At 36.3% G+C, this 21,334-nt stretch overlaps 1 protein-coding gene across 12 annotated transcripts in view; it reads left to right on the forward strand.

Moving 5' to 3' along the window:
- Nucleotides 1–21,334, forward strand: part of LOC100373979 (protein phosphatase 1 regulatory subunit 12A-like) — a 116,254-nt gene that overhangs the window by 39,264 nt on the left and 55,656 nt on the right. Inside the window, exons 3-15 of one of the 12 annotated variants that reach the window (XM_085506575.1) lie at nt 803–921; nt 2,212–2,371; nt 3,099–3,243; nt 4,109–4,183; nt 6,197–6,261; nt 7,981–8,080; nt 10,866–10,895; nt 11,831–11,863; nt 14,215–14,298; nt 15,483–15,653; nt 15,849–15,883; nt 18,369–18,686; nt 19,665–19,761. In XM_085506575.1, coding sequence (XP_085362701.1) covers nt 803–921; nt 2,212–2,371; nt 3,099–3,243; nt 4,109–4,183; nt 6,197–6,261; nt 7,981–8,080; nt 10,866–10,895; nt 11,831–11,863; nt 14,215–14,298; nt 15,483–15,653; nt 15,849–15,883; nt 18,369–18,686; nt 19,665–19,761 — 1,432 coding nt within the window. The remainder of the gene's footprint in view (nt 1–802; nt 922–2,211; nt 2,372–3,098; nt 3,244–4,108; nt 4,184–6,196; nt 6,262–7,980; nt 8,081–10,865; nt 10,896–11,830; nt 11,864–14,214; nt 14,299–15,482; nt 15,654–15,848; nt 15,884–18,368; nt 18,687–19,664; nt 19,762–21,334) is intronic. The other 11 variants (XM_085506583.1, XM_085506579.1, XM_085506577.1 and 8 more) reach the window with 11 other exon arrangements.

The following is a 21,334-nucleotide window of genomic DNA, read 5'->3' on the forward strand; positions in this document are numbered from 1 at the left end:
ACACTGTCATGTGCCAACACCATGGATTAACTAGAACATAGTCGCATACACTGCCATGTGCCAACACCAGGGATTAACTAGAACATAGTCACATACACTGCCATGTGCCAACACCAGGGATTAACATAACCTAATCACATACACTGTCATGTGCCAACACCATGGATTAACTAGAACATAGTCACATACACTGTCATGTGCCAACACCAGGGATTAACTAGAACCTAGTCACATACTGTCATGTGCCAACACCATGGATTAACTAGAACATAGTCGCATACACTGCCATGTGCCAACACCAGGGATTAACTAGAACATAGTCACATACACTGCCATGTGCCAACACCAGGGATTAACTAGAACATAGTCACATACACTGCCATGTGCCAACACCAGGGATTAACTAGAACATAGTCACATACACTGTCATGTGCCAACACCATGGATTAACTAGAACATAGTCACATACACTGTCATGTGCCAACACCAGGGATTAACTAGAACCTAGTCACATACTGTCATGTGCCAACACCAGGATTAACTTGAACCTAGTTCCTAGATTTGTTCATTTTCTAATGATATCTTCTGTTCTTTAATTGCCATGTGCATTGCTAACAGCGGAGCTATCTCGGCCGACAGGCTGCTTGTTTTTGCTTAGAATATGCACCAAATCGTTTGTACTGAGCAAGATTTGACATATGTATCAATGGACTGATTTTGTTCATACTGTGTGTCTGCATAGAGTAACATTTCCTTATTTCTTCTGTCAATGATTACTAATGGGGATTTGACTTTATTCCAGATTTTTATTAGAAAACGGAGCCAATATAGCTGCTGTGAACAATGAAGGAGAACTTCCTGTTGACCTTGCAGAAGAAGAAGAAATTCAAGAAATGTTAGAAGAAGAAATAGATAAACAAGGTATAATATTTGCTAACCAACATTTTGTTGAGAATTAAAGGTCAATTTCATGACCCTTTAAGGTAGCACATTTCGGTGTTTTCATTGGTATGAAAATCAAAAGTTAGTTTATTTTTTCGATATTTCGGTGCAATTATAAACGTTACTACTTGTTTTGGTTACTAGAGTGGAATACTCATTAAAATGTCCCAATTGGGCATGTTTGTGATGCTGTCATACCAGTGACAGTACCAGGATGTATGAACTTCAGCGGTCATGAAAGTCAGCTGACCTATTATAGTAGCCAAGAGATTAAAGACACAGTCACAGCGACTTTCGTGAAATTTTGTCCTCAGAAATGCTATCATAATATCTTATCAGAATGCTTAGTGAAAATTACTTAGTTTACAGTAGATTTTTACACAGCTGGGCCTGATATTTCAGTTTGAATTAACACCATTAGTTTCCAACCTTTAGGTGATCTTTACCCTAAACTTAAATTGACAGACACATTATAAGACTTCTTTTGCTGTTGACTTTACTGCTTATACAAATGTAGTAAAAATAACAGTGATGGAATAATCAATAAATCAAATCAAATGATCCAAAGACTGGATGGGACTTGTAATCATATAAAGTAGAGATCATAAAAAGTAAGAGCTTCCGCAAATATATCTGTAGACAAAGTTTGGCAGTAAAACCTGTTAGCAGAATGGACTAAACAAACATTGGCATAATAATTCAGACGAAACAATCACTGACGTAATCATTTGTCAAATGTTATGTTAAGAACCCTGACTGTGGAAACATTCACACAACGAACATAATCTACTAGTTTAATATTTTCAAACCCCCTCTCTCATCTCATAAACAAAAGTTTGCATGGGCGAAAGTTGCATTCTAGTGGTTTCTACTTGATCTGAAGAATGCAGATTTTGAGATTTGGTTTTGTTATGAACACTTCTATCCTCAGTGTACTAAGTGAAAATTATGTTTTTTTGCTAAAAATATGAAATATTAAAAGTAGATATCCTGGTCTTACCTTTCTCACTCGTTTCATTTTGAGAGTACTGTAAGGTCTCATCTTTTTGACAATCATATCTACAATGTAACTTACTTTGAAGGATAAACATGACTACAAATCTAATTTAATTTAAGAGGACTGCTTAACTTCATATTCCACAGTTAAATTCTCTTGATGGTGTACATGTTTGTCGGATGATTGATATCTCACAGGTTTGGAAAGTGTGCTTTGATTTACAATCACTTTGAACAGGGAACCCTCACCATAGTTTGACTATGTTTTACTAGGTATTGATGTTGAAGAAGCAAGGAACGGTGAAGAACACAAAATGTTAGCAGATGCCAACCAATGGTTAAATAGTAAAGTAGTCAAAGAAAAAAAACATGACAAATCAGGAGCCACAGCTTTGCATGTTGCTGCTGCTAAAGGTTATATTAAAGTCATGAAGTAAGTTTTCTCATCGACTTATCAGTGTTTACTCACTTCATGGAACTCCGTATTTCATCAATCGAACATTTTTTTTTTCAGGGCCTTATTTGTATATATTATATAAATATTTGGGCATAGTCTCCTTGGACTACTGTAGAATACTTTATTTTCGCTTGGAATTTATTTTCGCTATTTTCGCTGAAGGGATGATTCCGTGAAAATAAAATCCAGCGAATATACTTTTTTTCCTATATTTCACATTAAACTCATCAAAAATCAGTGAAAATAAATTCCATACAAAATGCCTAAAAAGCCTTTTCAGCGAAAATTAAATCCAGCGAAAATAAAGTATTTCACAGTATTTCAAGTGTTACAAATGTGATGCTTCATGGAAGACAAAATAAAAACACTACTTTTATGGGCAACGATTTTGCTGAATAGAATTCTCAATAATTAATATTTAAGATCCATAACATACTTGATAATTAAATATTGTGTTGAAAATATTATTTATTAATGTGTAACTTGTAAAGTAAAACATATTGAGAAGATTATTGATAATCCTACTCAATGTAAAATGTTGAGAATATTTCATACCAACTATTAGTGTATGGTTTCAAATGAAATGTTGTCAGGGTGCCGCTAATATATTGATAAAATCAGAATACACCTGGCTAAATGCTGGACTGTTACCGTAGTATATTTTTACTTTCTGATGTATAGCAATGTGTTTACTTGTTTACAGTTTACTAATACAAGCAGGTGTGAGTATCAATGCACAAGACAATGATGGTTGGTCTCCACTCCATGCAGCCGCTCATTGGGGGCAAAAAGAAGCATCAGAAGTTTTAGTTGAAAATATGGCTGACTTCGCACATAAAAATAGCTTAGTAAGTAAATTGTGGATGTACCTTTTGATCATGTCATGGCTTGTCATGTTCAAAACTAATGTGACCCAGTGACTGCTAGGTCACTAACTTTTTGTCCTTGTTTAGACGTAGTCTGAAAACATCAGCTTACAGTTTACTCCATCTGTCTCCATACGTATCCTGAACATGCCTAGACTGATCTTGCTCAAACTTTATACATACATTATTCAGGGATTATTTTAAACAAGGAACAGGGGCGCAGAGCCCTCATGCCATGGCCATGTGCCCTCTTACCCTAGGGAGCAGATTCTCACAACCATAAAATTCTGATTGATCAAAGATCACATGTGGCCACAGTCTTCAACTGTGACCTGTCTGATAGTAATTTCGGGCCCAAGAAAGCCATAGAATGCTCCATTTTAACTTAGAAGTATCAAAAACTCCACACCCTGGTAGAGAGAACCCTATCTCCCCCCACTTGGTGGCGCCGCTGAATTGAGTGATTATTCATCTTGAGATTCATGTGCACGTTGATCCATCTCCCTGTGGTAATGATTCTTCTAAATCTGTCATTTATGTCATTCTGGAACCAGATCTCTGTCATGTAGAGATGACATTATTTTGTTTTTTAGATCAAATCCAAAATGGCTGGCCATTTTGTTTTATTGAATGCTGTTCCAAAGTCCTATCTTTGTCATGTCTCTACTGATCATGTTCAAATTAGACAACTACATTATGCATCGTGTGAAGCATATTAACGTGCATTTATTCTGAGTTGTGATTCAAATGGCTGACTTGTTGTCTTGTTAATGGCATATCAAACATGTGAGTGGCTTACATGCAGTGACAATATTTGTCAAGTTTTTACCTATTATGTGTATTGTAGGGAGGTACATGTTTTGATGTAGCAGATGAAGATATGTTGAAATGGTTAGAAGAACTAAAGAAGAAACAAGCATCAGTAAGTGCATCCCTAGTTTGCTTGTTATTCTACCATGATTAGCATCCTTAGTTTGCTTGTTATTTTACCATTGGTTAGTATCCTTAGTTTGCTTGTTTTTTGACCATGGATTAGCATCCTTAGTTTGCATGTTGTTAATTTACAATTTTTAGGCATTCTTAGTTTGCATGTTATTTTAAGATGATTTACAGTGTACTTAGATTGTGCTTTCAGCATCATAATTTTGCATTTTATTTCTAAACGGAATTATTGTCTCCTTTTATAATATTTACATTTTTTATGTTGTTGGCAGGTACGATTGTCACATGTTGACACCATTAAATTACTCCTACATTCTTAAAATGACAATTATTGACAATTAGCAATACAATTTCAACATATTGATGTCCTCAGGACATTTTATCTACAAACATTTCAAAACTGCTTTGTTAAAGTGTTCCACCAACCAAAAATGGTACCATTATTAACACATTCCTTTTGCTGCTTTCAAGCTGGCTACCACAATATTCAAACAAATGTTAACCAAATGTTGACTCTAGATTTGAAAATTCTATAAAGATCATCTTCAAAATATTGAGTGACCTCCTTTGGAATCCTTGTCTGGCCTACCTAGATTCTGTGTCAGCCCTTTTGGAAACTATGTCAGCTGACTTAGAATCTGTGTTGGCCAACTTGGAATCCATGTTGGCCGACTTGGAATTTATGTTGGTCGACTTGGAATTTATGTTGGCCTCCTTTGGATCTATTTTATCCTCTTGGAATCCATGTCAGCTGACTTAGATCTGTCTGCCATCTTGGAGTCCATGTTGGCCAACTTAGAATCTATGTTGGCCTCCTTTGGATCTGTGTCAGCCCTCTTGGAATTCATGTCAGCTGACTTAGAATTTGTGTCTGCTACCTTGGAATCCATGTTGGTCAACTCGGAATCCATCGTGGCCGACTTGGAATCCATGTTGGTCGTTTGAATCTGAGTTAACCATCTGGGATTCCTTGTCGGCCAACTTGAAGTCCATGTTAACCATCTTGGAATCTGTGTTTGCTTTTATGGAACCCCTAAATTGTGGTGGCCATCTTAAAATTGTGTACTCAGTTTTGACATCCTCTATTTCATATGTGGACCACTTTAACAGCAATCGTGCTATTTTACTCAATTTCTATTGGTGTTTCTTATTTATTTCCTGCCAGCATTCCATATCAATATATATATATTTTTCTCATTTTTCTTATTTAATAAGTTGAGCATGGGGTTACTGCTGTGTTGCGGTGTCATTTATTTTGCCATAACACATCACTGCTAAAACCCCTACAGTGTAAAGCCATCATATGGCGTGATTCCTGTGTTAATTTTGCCATAACTATTGTCATAACGATGGCTTTGTTCCACCTAAATGTGTTTTATTTCAGGAAAGGTAACCTGTACACATACCAAGATAATATTGATTTTCTACTAGTTCACATAGTAAGGTGGTGTTTTCAAGGTGCCATCTTGTCATTTCACATGTCACTCGTACAGCAGTATTTAAGACCCATATTATTTTTCACATCAACTATGAAATAAGCAGACTTTTAGGATATTCTGCAACTGGATTGGTATCCTGGGTCTTTAACTAATATTAGCGAAGGATTTTTCGATGGAAGCACTTATCTCTGGGTGTTTATCCCAAAATGGATACTTGGCTGTTGATTACGTCAAGTCTTTTGATCGGTATTTGTTCATGGTCTGCTTCAATAAAAATTTATGAAAATGCAATTTTAATCAATAATATTATGGGATGAAGTTGAATCCAATTCTCCTCTGATGGCTGATACAAAGATTATGAACACAAGTGGGAAACATGATATTCAGTTTTTGTGGCGTCTACTTTGAGAATAAAAGGATTTTAATATAATCTTAATGCAGGGCTGGTAACTTTCTGACAGGCTGGTAAAATTTGAAAGTTACCTGCCCTGGTGTCTGGCGCACACTGTTTATAAGATTATAGTGTGAATGTTGTGTCTACTCTGTGCTTACAGATACAGAAAGATGACAAACCTGCAGCGCCAAGAATTGCCAGGGCACCACCACCTCTAAAAAGAAGGTAGTACGAGGCATAGAATACTCTCTCACTGCAAGCCACTCTCTCAGTTCTGCTGAATCTAATACTCCTTGCTTACCAGCAAACAATTATACTGCATTTGCTGTGTTAGAAATGCACAAAGACAAACATTTCATTTATTGTATACTGGGTCATTAAAAATGAAAACACCTTTCATTTTTGTAGGTGCATATACTTCTAACAAAGCAAATACATCTAGCAAAAAATTGCGACCTATTTAACAATTACAAGCTCATGAATCCAATTAGGATTATTTTTTGTGTTTTAAACTGTAGTTTGTGTTCATCAGAACTGAAATTAGTTGTCTTCAGTGAGAAAGTTATAGTTGTATTGTCGCGCAAACAAAACATTTTAATGGTTTTATTCATCCAGTTAGGTAGTCAGAATTGTTTCAAATAAGCTAGAGGATCTTAAATTAACATGAGGTCACTTCTTTTTTGACAAAAGCAGTCCACTGTAAAGCCAAATTCTGTGACAGTAAACCAGTTGAGGTTTAATAACTATCAAACAAAAAAACATTTAAATTTTACTAAAATCACAAATTGATGTTAACAGTTTTTTGTATGTTTCCCCCCACACCACTTTAGTATGTAAGTACAACCACTTGCAACAGTGTGCCCACTATGGGATTATAACTCTGAGTGGCAACTAGTGTGGACAGGTCCATTTTCTCTACTATCGCAAATTCTTCAAAAGATCTCTAGTTGTGGGGATTACTCACTACCCACATTCTGCATAATATACCTTATTCACTGCGCCTTTTATCTTGCAATCAACAAAAAACAAAATTCTGACTTTAATAAACCCTTTAAAATATGAAAACGTGTTTGTGTTAATGTCTCCAATAGAAGTCTATGTTGAAAATCCTGTTTATTTGTTTATGAATGGAGTACAAAAATCCTATTTTTACAATTTTGTAAGATTTTTTTTAGTGTATACTTTGCTACAATTTATCATTTCTATAAATGTGAAAAATAGAAAAAAATATACATGTACAAATTTTGCTAAAATAAAATATTTATTAGTCATAGAAATTATGCTTAGTTACATAGCATACTATTTTGAAACTTTTATGAAGTTCATCTTATAAGGGACCTTAAGATTAATATAGTGCATGTAATAATAAAGGGACAAAATGTAATTATACTAGTATTAAAACATATCTGTATTGCTGCATTTCTTTAATTTAGTGTTATTAAGCATAATAGCCAGTCTCATTTGTATTCATTCTGAATTCTTATTCCAAATTAATCAAAATTCTTAATTGGCAAGGTTATAATATTTTGAGTTATGTTACATTTTCAAATTGATTAAGCATTTAGTAGGAAGAATGATTTTTGCAATGAAAAGTATAATTTACAGACTAGTTCCTCATTTTTCCGTACAAGTTTAACGGGAAACAGTTCACATATGCTTCTATTGGACATCTATTTCTATAAAGAAAAGCCAAAGTCATTGTATTTCTTTGCATGAGATTTTTGCATGTAATGAAGAGAACCCAATGGTTCCTTTTTCTTGTATGTATATATGTATGTACTTGTATATGGTTGTCTGTCTCTGTTTTTCTGTCAGTTTGTTTGTCAGTTGTCTGTCTGTCTGTCTGCCTGCCTGCCTGCATGTGTGGCTGTTACTGCAGCTTGCTTCTTTCTTTTGCTGGTAATTCTCATTGCTTTTATTTTCATTTCCGTTTTGGACCTCTAGATCCTCAGTAAGTCGTATAAATGTTAACAAGAAGGAACTCCTTATGCATCAAGACATGTCTTCTGAGCGCAAGCGGCTTGAAGAGAAAATACATGGAAAGGTGACTACGTCGTTTTTTGTCTTCAAAACTAACTTTTCAACTAACTGTAGCTGTATACAAAAGCAGATTGTCACTAAATGTAGTAACTTACCTCAAACAAATGTCTTAAAACTGCACTGCCTTGAAGTAATAATTATAGATGTTTGTTTTATTGTCTGTGTTTTTGTGTATTTTTATAATTCTTGAAGTCTGGTTGTGTGCTTTTCTTTAAAAAAGTTAAATATTGAGACAAACGTTTAGTGCTTTATAATATGCTGACCACTAAGCAAACGGTGTGCTATGAGACATTGGTGGTGTGTGTTAATATTGTCCAGGTGCCTGCACATTGGTGATGTGTTTCATAGTTTCACTCCATTTTCTATGCAGACATATGGTTTTATAATTTGTATCAGTTTAAATACTGACTTGTTTGTTGTTTTCCCTGTGTTGGCATTGCATCTGTCAGTTGAGACTTCAGTTGAGTGCCCTTTCCTATTCATTACAGAACTCACTTGAGTATCCTCTGCCACTCACGACACAACTTAGCTGAGTACCATTCCCACTCCCCACACACCTCAGTTTAGTGCCCTCTCCACTCAATACACACCTCAGTTTAGTGCCCTCTCCACTCAATACAAACCCCATTTTAGTGCCCTCTCCACTCAATACGCACCTCAGTTTAGTGCCCTCTCCACTCATTACACACCTCATTTTAGTGCCCTCTCCACTCAATACACACCTCAGTTTAGTGCCCTCTCCACTCAATACGTACCTCAGTTTAGTGCCCTCGCCACTCATTACACACCTCATTTTAGTGCCCTCTCCACTCAATACACACCTCAGTTTAGTGCCCTCTCCACTCAATACGTACCTCAGTTTAGTGCCCTCGCCACTCATTACACACCTCACTTTAGTGCCCTCTCCACTCATTACACACCTCATTTTAGTGCCCTCTCCACTCATTACACACCTCATTTTAGTGCCCTCTCCACTCATTACACACCTCATTTTAGTGCCCTCTCCACTCAATACACAACTCATTTTAGCGCCCTCTCCACTCATTACACACCTCATTTTAGTGCCCTCTCCACTCATTACACACCTCATTTTAGTGCCCTCGCCACTCATTACACACCTCATTTTAGTGCCCTCTCCACTCATTACACACCTCATTTTAGTGCCCTCTCCACTCATTACACACCTCATTTTAGTGCCCTCGCCACTCATTACACACCTCATTTTAGTGCCCTCTTCCTCAATACGCACCTCTTTTTATGTCCTTCCCCTCAATTCACACCTCAGTTTAGATGAACTCCCCAGTTGAGGTGTTACGAGACGAACTTCCCAGTTGAGGTGTTACGAGACGAACTCTCCTGTTGTGGTCTTATGAGACGAACTCCTCAGTTGAGGTGTTACGAGACGAACTCCCCAGTTGAGGTGTTACGAGACAAACTTCCCAGTTGAGGTGTTACGAGACGAACTCTTCTGTTGTGGTCTTATGAGATGAACTCCCCAGTTGTGGTGTTACGAGACGAACTCCCCAGTTGAGGTGTTACGAGACAAACTTCCCAGTTGAGGTGTTACGAGACGAACTCCCCAGTTGTGGTGTTACGAGACGAACTCCCCAGTTGAGGTGTTACGAGACAAACTTCCCAGTTGAGGTGTTACGAGACGAACTCTGCTGTTGTGGTGTTACGAGACGAACTCCCCAGTTGAGGTGTTACGAGACGAACTCCCCAGTTGTGGTGTTACGAGACGAACTCCCCAGTTGAGGTGTTATGAGACGAACTCTCCTGTTGTGGTGTTACGAGACGAACTCTCCTGTTGTGGTGTTATGAGACGAACTCCCCAGTTGAGGTGTTCGAGACGAACTCCCCAGTTGAGGTGTTCGAGACGAACTCCCCAGTTGTGGTGTTACGAGACGAACTCCCCAGTTGAGGTGTTACGAGACGAACTCCCCAGTTGAGGTGTTACGAGACAAACTCCCCAGTTGAGGTGTTACGAGACGAACTCCCCAGTTGAGGTGTTACGAGGCGAACTCCCCAGTTGTGGTGTTACGAGACGAAATTCCTTGTTGAGGCAATATGAGGTTAACTCCTCAGGTGGAAGATCATTAGTTGAACCACTAAGTTTCAGGTGGTAAAAGGTGAACTCCACAGTTGAGTTGTTACGGGGTGAACTCCCTCATTGAGGTATTACAGGGTGAACTCCCTCATTGAGGTATTATGGGGTGAACTCCCTCATTGAGGTATTATGGGGTGAACTCCCTCATTGAGGTATTATGGGGTGAACTCCCTCATTGAGGTATTACGAGGTGAACTCCCTCATTGAGGTATTACGGGGTGAACCCCCTCATTGAGGTATTACGGGGTGAACTCCCTCATTGAGGTATTATGGGGTGAACTCCTCATTGAGGTATTACGGGGTGAACCCCCTCATTGAGGTATTGCGGGGCGAACTCCCCAGTAGAGGTACTACGAGGCGAACTCCCCAGTAGAGGTATTACGAGGCGAACTCTCCAGTTGAGGTATTATGCAATAAACTCTTTAGATGGGATATGTCTTTAAATGAATTCTCCAGTTGAAATGAATTCTTAGCTGGGATCTATTTTGAGGTGAACTCCTGAGTTTGGTGATAGGTACTGGGCACTCAATTGATTCTGCACATCTGTATTTATGTTATCCTAAATGCCAATTATTCCCACTAGTTGCAATGTTTTATTCTTACAATCAAATCTATTTATTGAACCCTTAATGTGTGGTAACTAACTGTAGACAATTTGTACTGTATGTGTTTTGTCCTGTAGGATGACCCAAAGAAGCCTGTTAACAACATAGTAGGCATTCCATGCTCAACTTTGTTTGTATAAAAGGGGATATTATACTTGCTGACCCACCTCTAGATAATGGCATGATTAAAGACATAGCATGTTTACTTTTTTTTGCTTCCTACACTTTCCCACCAAAACTGATAAAAAGAAAAAAATGATTTTCTTTAACTTGTCAGTTTTAATGACTAAAATAATGTGTGCAAAAAACTCATTGTTATTTCATTGTTTTTTGATAACAAAACTGTTGTTAATAATCACTAGTACCAATTAAATTCTGGTACTATTTGTTAACCCTGTGAATGCCTTAATTTTCTACCAATACTCTAGTGCAACATATTTATGTATTTCTTAATTTTGAACATAATTTTTCATGTCTTGATATCAGATCCTTATAAAATTTGTGCAAAAATTTCAGAAAAAAATCAATATTTTGTCAAAGTTGACATTGGCATGCAAAGGGTTGAGTTTGATTATCATTTATTTGAAGTTTGGGTGAGTTTGTTTCTGAGATTATTGTGGTAGTTCTGGTGGGAAATATGTGGTATAGTTCTTTCTTCTGTCTCTCTTTGTCCTTGGTTCTCTGCACATCTTTCTCATTCACCCTTTTGTAGTTTGAAAACATACACAATAAAAAGTTAAATCACCAACAGAGATAATTCAGAACATTTTGTTTTTTGAATTTCTGCAGATATTTTAAGATTCTTCAGTTATTGTTCACATCAGACTATAAAAAGGGTTATTTTATTATATTTTTATAGATTTTCTTGAATCACTATTTTTTATTCAAGCACACATTTCTTGCACTCTTTTTTTATGCTTAGCATTTTATATATTTAGAATATTTGACATTTCTTCGATTTCAAGCACATTTTTCTTTTTTGTGTGTTGAAGTGTGTATTTTTGACTATTTTCTTTTGTTTTTTATTGCTGTGCTTACTAAGGACAAAGGGAGAGAAGTGGAAAAGATAATTAAGGTTTGTTCTTATCAAGAGAGCAGTAAGGCCCAGCAAGATTTTAAAAATGGTTGAACTCTTCATCCCAGCAACTTCTATTTACATATTACACATTCATCCAATCACCTTAGAGTCAATTTGCATATGATGAATATGCTAATTTTAATCAGCCAATCAAGTTTGATCAAATCAAACCAGATTTTCCAATTTGCATCTCATGAATATGCATATCAATAAATTAGCATCTCATCAGTATGCATATATGACTGTAATCAGGTAGAGGTTTAGTAATCTTCACCACTACAGTGCTGGCTGTTAACCTTCCAACAAGATTTCTTTCTAGGTCTTATTTGGTAAAATGCAGACACCGATGACATGTGGTCCTGACAGTAGAAGAGCTTTACTTTGCTTCATGTTAAATTGCCTGAAATCAACAACTGCTGCATATATTTGCATAAATAGTTCATTATAACATCTATACTAACCACTATATTCATTATGCACATTTATTTTCTGTTGCTTTTCTTTCTATTTTCATAAAAAAATCTTTCTTTCACAGACTCTGGTTCTTGCACTGCTCTGTTTAATTTTCATATTTTCTGCCATTATTCATTTTCTGGCTGTTATCATTGCCAAGATCATTTTAACGCCTAGGTTTGCACGCTTTAGCCAAGGCCAAGCTGTCAAGATCATGTGAAATCGTGTTTTCTAAAGGAAGAAATTGATGGTTGCTTGTCTCCACCCGCTTTTCAGTTCACTCTCCATGTTAGTGATTTGAATCAGAATAGAAAACAACTTTACTTAATCTCTGTCTGAATTTGTCATTTAATAAATGTTTGTATTGGATGCTTTGTGGTGAAAAGCAAAAAATTCGAAAATAATATCGAAGGATCTAAAATATAAACTTTCTATATTCAACACATTGTATAGACATCTCATACATATTGTGTTGTGTATTATAGTAGGATAAGATCATGCAGAATGGCTGTACAGTGATCACCAGGGTGTCCAGTGTTATATTTTTCTTGTAGTAATAAATCAGTTAAATATACCCGACTAAAATGCCAGTGAAAAACATTTTACAAAATTTATGACGCGATTCTATTTCGGACATGCGCTATATTGTTTCCCTGTTAGATGCACACAAGAGTGTTCGAATGTGATTTAAAATCTTGCTTTAATTTTGCGAGCCTGAAAATTGCATAGTTTTGTAGCTTATCCCATGCTATTCATGTTTAATGAATGCAGTAAAATGAAAATTCTAGCACCGAAAATTTAATGGTTTACTGTTATGGAAAATTTGAAATGTTGTAGTCTGTTTGACCTTTTAACCACCAGACTTTTTCGCCCAAATTTGTCTGCACTTTTTTCTTATATTCTTCAATATTTGGTATTGAGCCCTAATTTTGGAACCAACAGACAAAATTTGAGTTAATTTTCTGTTTTTACTATTTTGTGATGAAAAGAGGGAACTGGTGGTGAAAAGATTGAAACGAATGGAATGCTACAATCTATTGTGTATGGGGTTAGATATCATTTGTCTTTAATGACATGGTGTAAAACGTGTATTCCTGTAAGTTACAGTAGGTGATTAGAAGTAACATTGACATAGTCCAACATGCAAAATGAATCTGGAAAGCGGGTTGTCCCCAAACAAATAGCAAAACTGTACCTCACGCATCCTCCGCACTACATTCCAATTTTCTCTATCTGCATTGCTCTGCTTTGTAACTGGTAAGTGATATGATTATGCTCAAATTGTATGATTTGTGATGTACAGCTTACATTGTGAATATCCTGTCTACCTTCAATCAATCACAGCTAGCAAAATATCTACAATTAATCATTTCTAATTAATGCTGATCAAATACAGTGTCAATAACTACAGGGATTACCGTTACTAAAGTATTGTATACCCTCTCAACTGCATTTCGCTTTAGAACACATCAATTGTTGTATCAATCCTTATAACATTTCCAATACTGTTGATGCGTTAATTTGCAAGAAACAAAATTTCGAGAGTCAATGCAAATCGTAAAATTTTGTAGCAATTTCTGTGTTGTCCTGTAAGTGTTGCTGACTTTCGTAAGATCGCGTTATGAAAATTATACTGTTTACTTTGTCTTGACTGGAGTTTACAATATGTCAAACTAAAAAAAAAAATAACTATTGTCTGATAGTTCATACTTGCAGCTCATTTAACCTAAATGTTTTCCATTTTACTATTGTCATAAAATAAAGTTTATTAAAGGGTAGATATTCCAAAACAACAAAAGCTGTTAAATAAATCAAACATACTGAGAATAATCGCTACCCACTTTTAGCGCACATTGACAGCATGTGACTCATTATTTTGTATTTACTTTTCTCAGGATAAAAAAGAATCGAGTAGTGATGATTCAGATGATGAAAAGGATAAACCTTCAGTTCCACCAACAACTCCATCGAGGAAAGAGGTGAGAATGTTGTCATTCTCTAAACTTGACATCAAAAGTTCAAAGTTCAAACAGTGCATATGTGGTGTTCGGGAAATTTTGATGCGCTGGATCCATCTATGAATTGCTTTGTTAGTCTCAGAAGTTAGGAGTTTACACTCATGTCAAGTGATATGATATTCAGTAGATCTTTAGATCTCGGTACCCTTTCTAGTGAAGCAGGCTGGGTATCAACAGAAGTGAGCTCTATAGATAATGTGTATATAGAAGAGTATGGAAGATTCTATCTATATACCCTAAGAGTTTGAAAACAGTGCACTTCCGGTCAATGAGTGTCGTCATTTTGTTTATTTTATTTTATTGTGCGTAATGAAACAGCTCATTCATGGTAAAACACCATTAGAATTTTGTTCAATGATAAGGCAATTGTTTTCTGCTGGCAATGGACTGAAAATAGTTCAACTTTGAGTGTTTTTTTCCCCGTCGTTTTCATCAGCGGCGACACATGAATGATACGTTTGTATAACACTTGGAAGGATAATCTGCAAATGAAATAAGAAATTATACAAATTCAGTCTGGACATGGCAATAAATACAAATACGTTGTTTATGAATAATTCCATTCCATACACCCGGAGTCACGGTTTAAACCGAAGGAAGAAATGCTTATCTAGTATTGGTCAATACTAACCCTGAACTGTGATTTGTCATTCTTTGTATGTCGTCTAGTGTTTATTGTCCAGAATGGTGACCCTATCGTCATGACTACAGCAAGCATTCTGCCATTAGCATCAGCATGAACTTTGACATTCACCCCTTAGCAATTTGAACTTTGAACTTTGATTACATGGTGTATTTATTCAATTTATTGTACTTCACAAATCCTGGTACATAGCGTCAATCCCTTCATCACTCTTTTACAGGCAACTTCTTTTTTGAGTGTGTAATTTAAAACATAAATCTATTTTTTTCATTCATGCTTTTTTGCCTTTTTTCCCTTTATAGGCTCTGACTCAAGTTCTCACTTCTTAACATTACTTGATATGGCTGTATATATTTTTGTAAATGCAAACAACTAATACTTTATCTATTTATTTATTTATTCATTTCTTTATTTATTTTTATATTTTGCTGACTCAATTTATTTTGCAAGGTGTTTTGTAATGTTTGTTTTATTGCTGATTTGTGTAATCATTAATCTAAAGGCACCGAGCTTCACGCCAAAACCCCTTGTAAAACAAGAATCTGAGAAAAAAGATGAACAACCATCATGGAGGCAAGGCCGGAAGACTAGTAGTAGCGAATCAAATCGTAGCGAAGAGAGAATTCCCCGCTCTGCATCAGCCCCACAAATGCCAACGACAGACAGGAAAAAGGTGAGAAAAGAAAAGCACTAATCCATAAACCAGCCACTGACTAAATGCAATAAATGCATAATAACTTCAGCTTTTTCTTTGTTTCATAGCAACTCTTTTTCTCTTCTTATCCATCTAACTTTTACATTTGCCACCAGGTAGTTATTATATTGTACCGTCCTTTGTTACTAATTTTGATTTCTTCTGTTTCTACAGCCTGAGGAAACGCGCACAAGTGATTCAGAGTCTGGGTAAGTGCCAGGTTTATCTCATGACAGGGCTTTATTTATATCTAGCATTTCAGATATATACTGGCACTAGTAAATCTTTGCGCCAAGGACTGATGTCTGACGTGGTTCGATTCAATCTTTTGCTTATGTCGGTTCTGCAGATTGTGATACATTTAGTAACTGAAGAACCCGAAACAGTGGCCAGAATGGGCTTGACATTTTTGTCCCCAGCAGTGACTTGTAACATGTTCACCACAATGCTTTTATGTGTCCCAAATTGACCAGTGATACAATGACCATGGTTCGTTTAGAAACTGCTCCCATTTTATAGTTAAAATCAATACATGTATACAGTAACATAATTACAGTAGTATTTACTGTTAGACTCTGACAACATTAGCATAAAATGATTGCATGTGTACTTACTTGTGCATGCTTATCTAATATTTAAAACTAAAGTTTACTGTTGGTAAATCTGTAACAACAGTACACTGCATCGGCATATGAGACAATTTCACATTATAAAAGCTGTAAAAGCCTATTAAAAAAACTAAAATAAATCATTTCTACTTCGGCTCTTGCTCCAATCTATTTAAAATGTCTTCATAATGGTATGCAAAAAAAGCTATTTCATTTTAGGCAAACAAAATGATTTGTTTCTGGTTTCTGTCAAAATACTTGGAAAATGAAAGTAAGAAGGGGGTTGAAGAAGGTTTTTTAGCTCCGCTGTCGACTTTGTCGAGCGGAGCTTATCATATGAGTGATTGTCCATCGTCCGTGTCAATGTTTTACTTTTTCGACTTCTTCTTGAAAACTACAAGCCTGAATGCTTTGATACTTGGTGTATATGTACCTTGGGTAGACCTCTCTCAGATTTGTTCATTTCATGATCATATCTTCAATTCTCTAATTTTGGTGAATATTTTTGTCATTTTTGGTAAAAAGTGATATTTTCGACTTGTTAAAAACCGCAAATCCAATTCCTTTGATAATACATATATAGGTACTACATGTGGACCTGTCTCAGATTTGTTCATTTTGTAATGATATCTTTAATTCTCTAATTTTAGTGAATATTTTTGTCATTTTTGGTAAAAAGTGATATTTTCGACTTCTTGTTAAAAACCACAAGTCCAATTGCTTTGATATTACATATATAGGTTCCACATGTGGACCACTCTCAGATTTGTTCATTTTGTTATGATATCGTCAATTCTCTAATTTTGGTGAATATTTTTGGTAAAAAGTGATATTTTTGACTTCTTGTTAAAAACGACAAGTCCAATTGCTTTGATATTATTAAATATATAGGTACTACATGTGGACCTCTCTCAGATTTGTTCATTTTGTAATGATATCTTAAATTATCTAATTTTGGTGAATATTTTTGTCATTTTTTGGTAAAAAGTGATATTTTCTTCTTGTTAAAAACCACAATCATTTATGGTGAAAAATGATATTTTTGAATTCTTGTTGAAAACAGCAAGTCCCATTGCATTGATACTATACATATTGTTCATTTTCTAATGATATCTTCTGTTCTTTAATTGAAATGTGCATTGCTAACAGCGGGGCTATCTCAGCCGAGAGGCTGCTTGTTTATCAGTACAGACAAATTATTACAAGTACACATTGATGAGACACAATTCATAGAATGATTGGTATAGGATTGCAAATAATCCATCTCATATGTTATCAAAATGTCATTATTCAGGTCTTAAGGTAGAGGCCTACTCATAATTTTTTAGAAAGTTTTGTCATAAATCGCATAACGGTGTTCTTACGTTTATTATGCAAAATATTGTCCCATGGTATCATGAAGTAGCATTCTTTTGTGTGTTACAGTGACATTTTTTGAGAAACTATTTTTTTCAATAATCGCTAATAATTTTTAGAACAGTTCCATGTTAATGAAAAACAACATTTTTTAAAACCTGGATTTTTTCGAAATAATTTACAGGACAACAATAAGCAACCCATCATTCACAATATACAATTTCTTCATGTCACCAGCGTGCAATTTAAGATATGGCATAATATCTCTGCCATAGGAACCTGTGGTAAAATCATAATGGCCACTAAAAAAACAACTTATTTTAGGTCATTATCCTTATAATGCCCAGAGGTACAATTTATTGGAAAATAAATAAATTTTGTATATTTGCATTCATGAATAGGCTTCTACCTTAATACATGCTCCTGCAAAGTTACCAGAGTTTAACTATGTTTTGAACATCTCAGGACCAGGAACAATTATGTTTTAGCCTGATAAGATCAATATAGTCGTGAAAGAGATGATTTTAAATCCTAATTTTTTCATCAAATTGATGCTGTATTGGGTGTGCATGCTGTGTTCACTGGCTGCAAAGCTTCCATGCTACTCACATCATCCTTAAATCTTGTTGCAAAGCATCCCATTTGATGGGTATATGCAATTGATAGGATGACCTGCCTTACCCATCTAACCACCAGCTGCATTGCGTACTACATGTGTCTTTTCTAACAGTTACACAAGAAGGAGGTGGGCCGACATGGAACGAGAGCGTGAACAGGAACGAGAAAAAGAAAAGGAGCGGGAACGGGAAAGGGAGAGGGAAATAGAAAAACAGAGAGAACAGGAAAGGCAGAAAGAAAAGGAACAAGAGCGGCAACGAGAAAAAGAGCTTGAGAAAGAAAGAGAAAAAGAGCGTGAGAAAGAAAGAGAAAAAGAGCGTGAGAAAGAAAGAGAAAAAGAGCGCGAAAAGGAAAGGGAAAGGCTAAGGCAAAAGCAAAAGCTCACAGGAAGTTTCCGAGACAAGACTGTGACAACACTTACTGCAAAAAGGTATTCAAATTTGGTGTCATGGTAGGGTTATGCAGTCTTAAGACATGGAAAGACTAGCTCATTATAGTAGAATAAAATGATGACAGTATAGGATATCATCTTATGAAGTCTGAAGAGGCAGTCGTGCCATGGTGATGCAAAATCTGAAGGGACAGTATGGTGATGTAGTCTTAAGACACAGTACGAATAACTCAATGTAGTAGAACAAAGTGATGACAAAATAGGATATCATCTTATGAAGTATGAAGTAATGCATTTCCGAACTGTAATGATAAATGACGGTGCTTTAACTCAAATTCCCAAATACACAAGAAATATATAATATAAATTCGCTGAAACCGGCTCTCGTCAATCCAAGGAATGCTACACTGTAATCACGTTTCTATTTTGAGTCTGTTAAGTTAAATTTGCTGTGAAAAGAAATGCTGAACAAGGAAGACACAGGATCTGAGGGAGGTTTTTCGAGAGGTCCATAGAAGTGTTTTTGCTTTCTAGATTGTTAGTTATAATTGTGTGAAGTTTACTGACTGGTTTGCATAATATAATTTGCCAATAAAGTGTGCAAATAACAACTAATAGTAGTATTCCCTTTCATCCAGTGTCCCTTATATAGTGGATCATAGGTCTAAGGTTATATATTGCTGAACAAAATAAATTCCTTCAAGAGTTACAATTTCCATAGGCTTACATTTAAAAAGTGATTGCGACAATTTGCATATTCATATTCCGGAACATATGTAGCTTTGTGCAGATATTTCAACTTGTGCTATTAAAATGATTTACTTGTATATATAGACACATTTTCATATGCATTTCATGCCATTAATTTGATTATACAAATTTCCTCTCACAGTGACTTTTAATCCTACAAATGAATTTTCTTCAGACCTGTTATTTGAATCCAGTATTGCTAATACTATGATTTATTTCATCAATAAAAAGCAGGAATGTTAAAAACTTTTTAATCAATATCTATAGGCCATCATATATGACCCCTACCACAGAGGACACAGAGTCTGAAACACAACGTAGATCCAGGGCCAGAAGAGAACGTGCAACTAGAAGATCAACGCAGGTGAGAGAAGCTGCATCCTTCAGCACCTCATCTTTACCGGCTACATCACTAATTTGTCTCTTCTCTTTTTATGCATTAATTTCATCACTGCTCTTCTCTACCTATCTATTGCAATAACTACATCACTGCTCTTCTTTATCAGTGCATTCTGTTCTCAGTTCATATTTTTTTGCATGATGCTGCTAAGGGAGTAGAGTGAAAGTAAGGCTTGTGGGGAACAGTTGGAGATGCTGCTAAGAGAATAGAGTGAAAGTAAGGCTTGTGGGGAACAGTTGGAGCTGCTGCTAAGGGAGTAGAGTGAAAGTAAGGCTTGTAGGGAACAGTTGGAGATGCTGCTAAGAGAATAGAGTGAAAGTAAGGCTTGTGGGGAACAGTTGGAGATGCTGCTAAGAGAATAGAGTGAAAGTAAGGCTTGTAGGGAACAGTTGGAGATGCTGCTAAGAGAATAGAGTGAAAGTAAGGCTTGTAGGGAACAGTTGGAGATGCTGCTAAGAGAATAGAGTGAAAGTAAGGCTTGTAGGGAACAGTTGGTGATGCTGCTAAGAGAATAGAGTGAAAGTTAGGCTTATAGGGAACAGTTGGAGATGCTGCTAAGAGAATAGAGTGCAAGTAAGGTTTGTAGGGAACAGTTGGAGATGCTGCTAAGAGAATAGAGTGAAAGTAAGGCTTATAGGGAACAGTTGGTGATGCTGCTAAGAGAATAGAGTGAAAGTAAGGCTTGTAGGGAACAGTTGGTGATGCTGCTAAGAGAATAGAGTGGAAGTAAGGCTTGTGGGGAACAGTTGGAGATGCTGCTAAGAGAGTAGAGTGGAAGTAAGGCTTGTGGGAACAATTGGTGATGCGGCTAAGAGAATAGAGTGAAAGTTAGGCTTATAGGGAACAGTTGGTGATGCTTCTAAGAGAGTAGAGTGAAAGTAATGCTTGTAGGAAACAATTGGTGATGCTGCTAAGAGAATAGAGTGAAAGTAAGGCTTGTGGGGAACAGTTAGAAATGCTGCTAAGAGAGTAGAGTGAAAGTAAGGCTTGTAGGGAACAGTTGGAGCTGCTGCTAAGAGAGTAGAGTGAAAGTAAGGCTTGTAGGGAACAGTTGGTGATGCTGCTAAGAGAATAGAGTGAAAGTAAGGCGTGTGGGGAACAGTTGGAGATGCTGCTAAGAGAGTAGAGTGGAAGTAAGGCGTGTGGGGAACAGTTGGAGATGCTGCTAAGAGAGTAGAGTGGAAGTAAGGCGTGTGGGGAACAGTTGGAGATGCTGCTAAGAGAGTAGAGTGGAAGTAAGGCTTGTGGGAACAATTGGTGGTGCGGCTAAGAGAATAGAGTGAAAGTTAGGCTTATAGGGAACAGTTGGTGATGCTTCTAAGAGAGTAGAGTGAAAGTAAGGCGTGTGGGGAACAGTTGGAGATGCTGCTAAGAGAGTAGAGTGAAAGTAAGTCTTGTAGGGAACAGTTGGAGATGCTGCTAAGAGAATAGAATGAAAGTAAGGCTTGTGGGAACAATTGGTGGTGCGGCTAAGAGAATAGAGTGAAAGTTAGGCTTATAGGGAACATTTGGTGATGCTGCTAAGAGAATAGAGTGA

Source organism: Saccoglossus kowalevskii, chromosome 12 (assembly GCF_978046115.1).
Source record: "Saccoglossus kowalevskii chromosome 12, keSacKowa6.1, whole genome shotgun sequence".
Classification (NCBI taxonomy): Eukaryota; Metazoa; Hemichordata; class Enteropneusta; family Harrimaniidae; genus Saccoglossus; species Saccoglossus kowalevskii.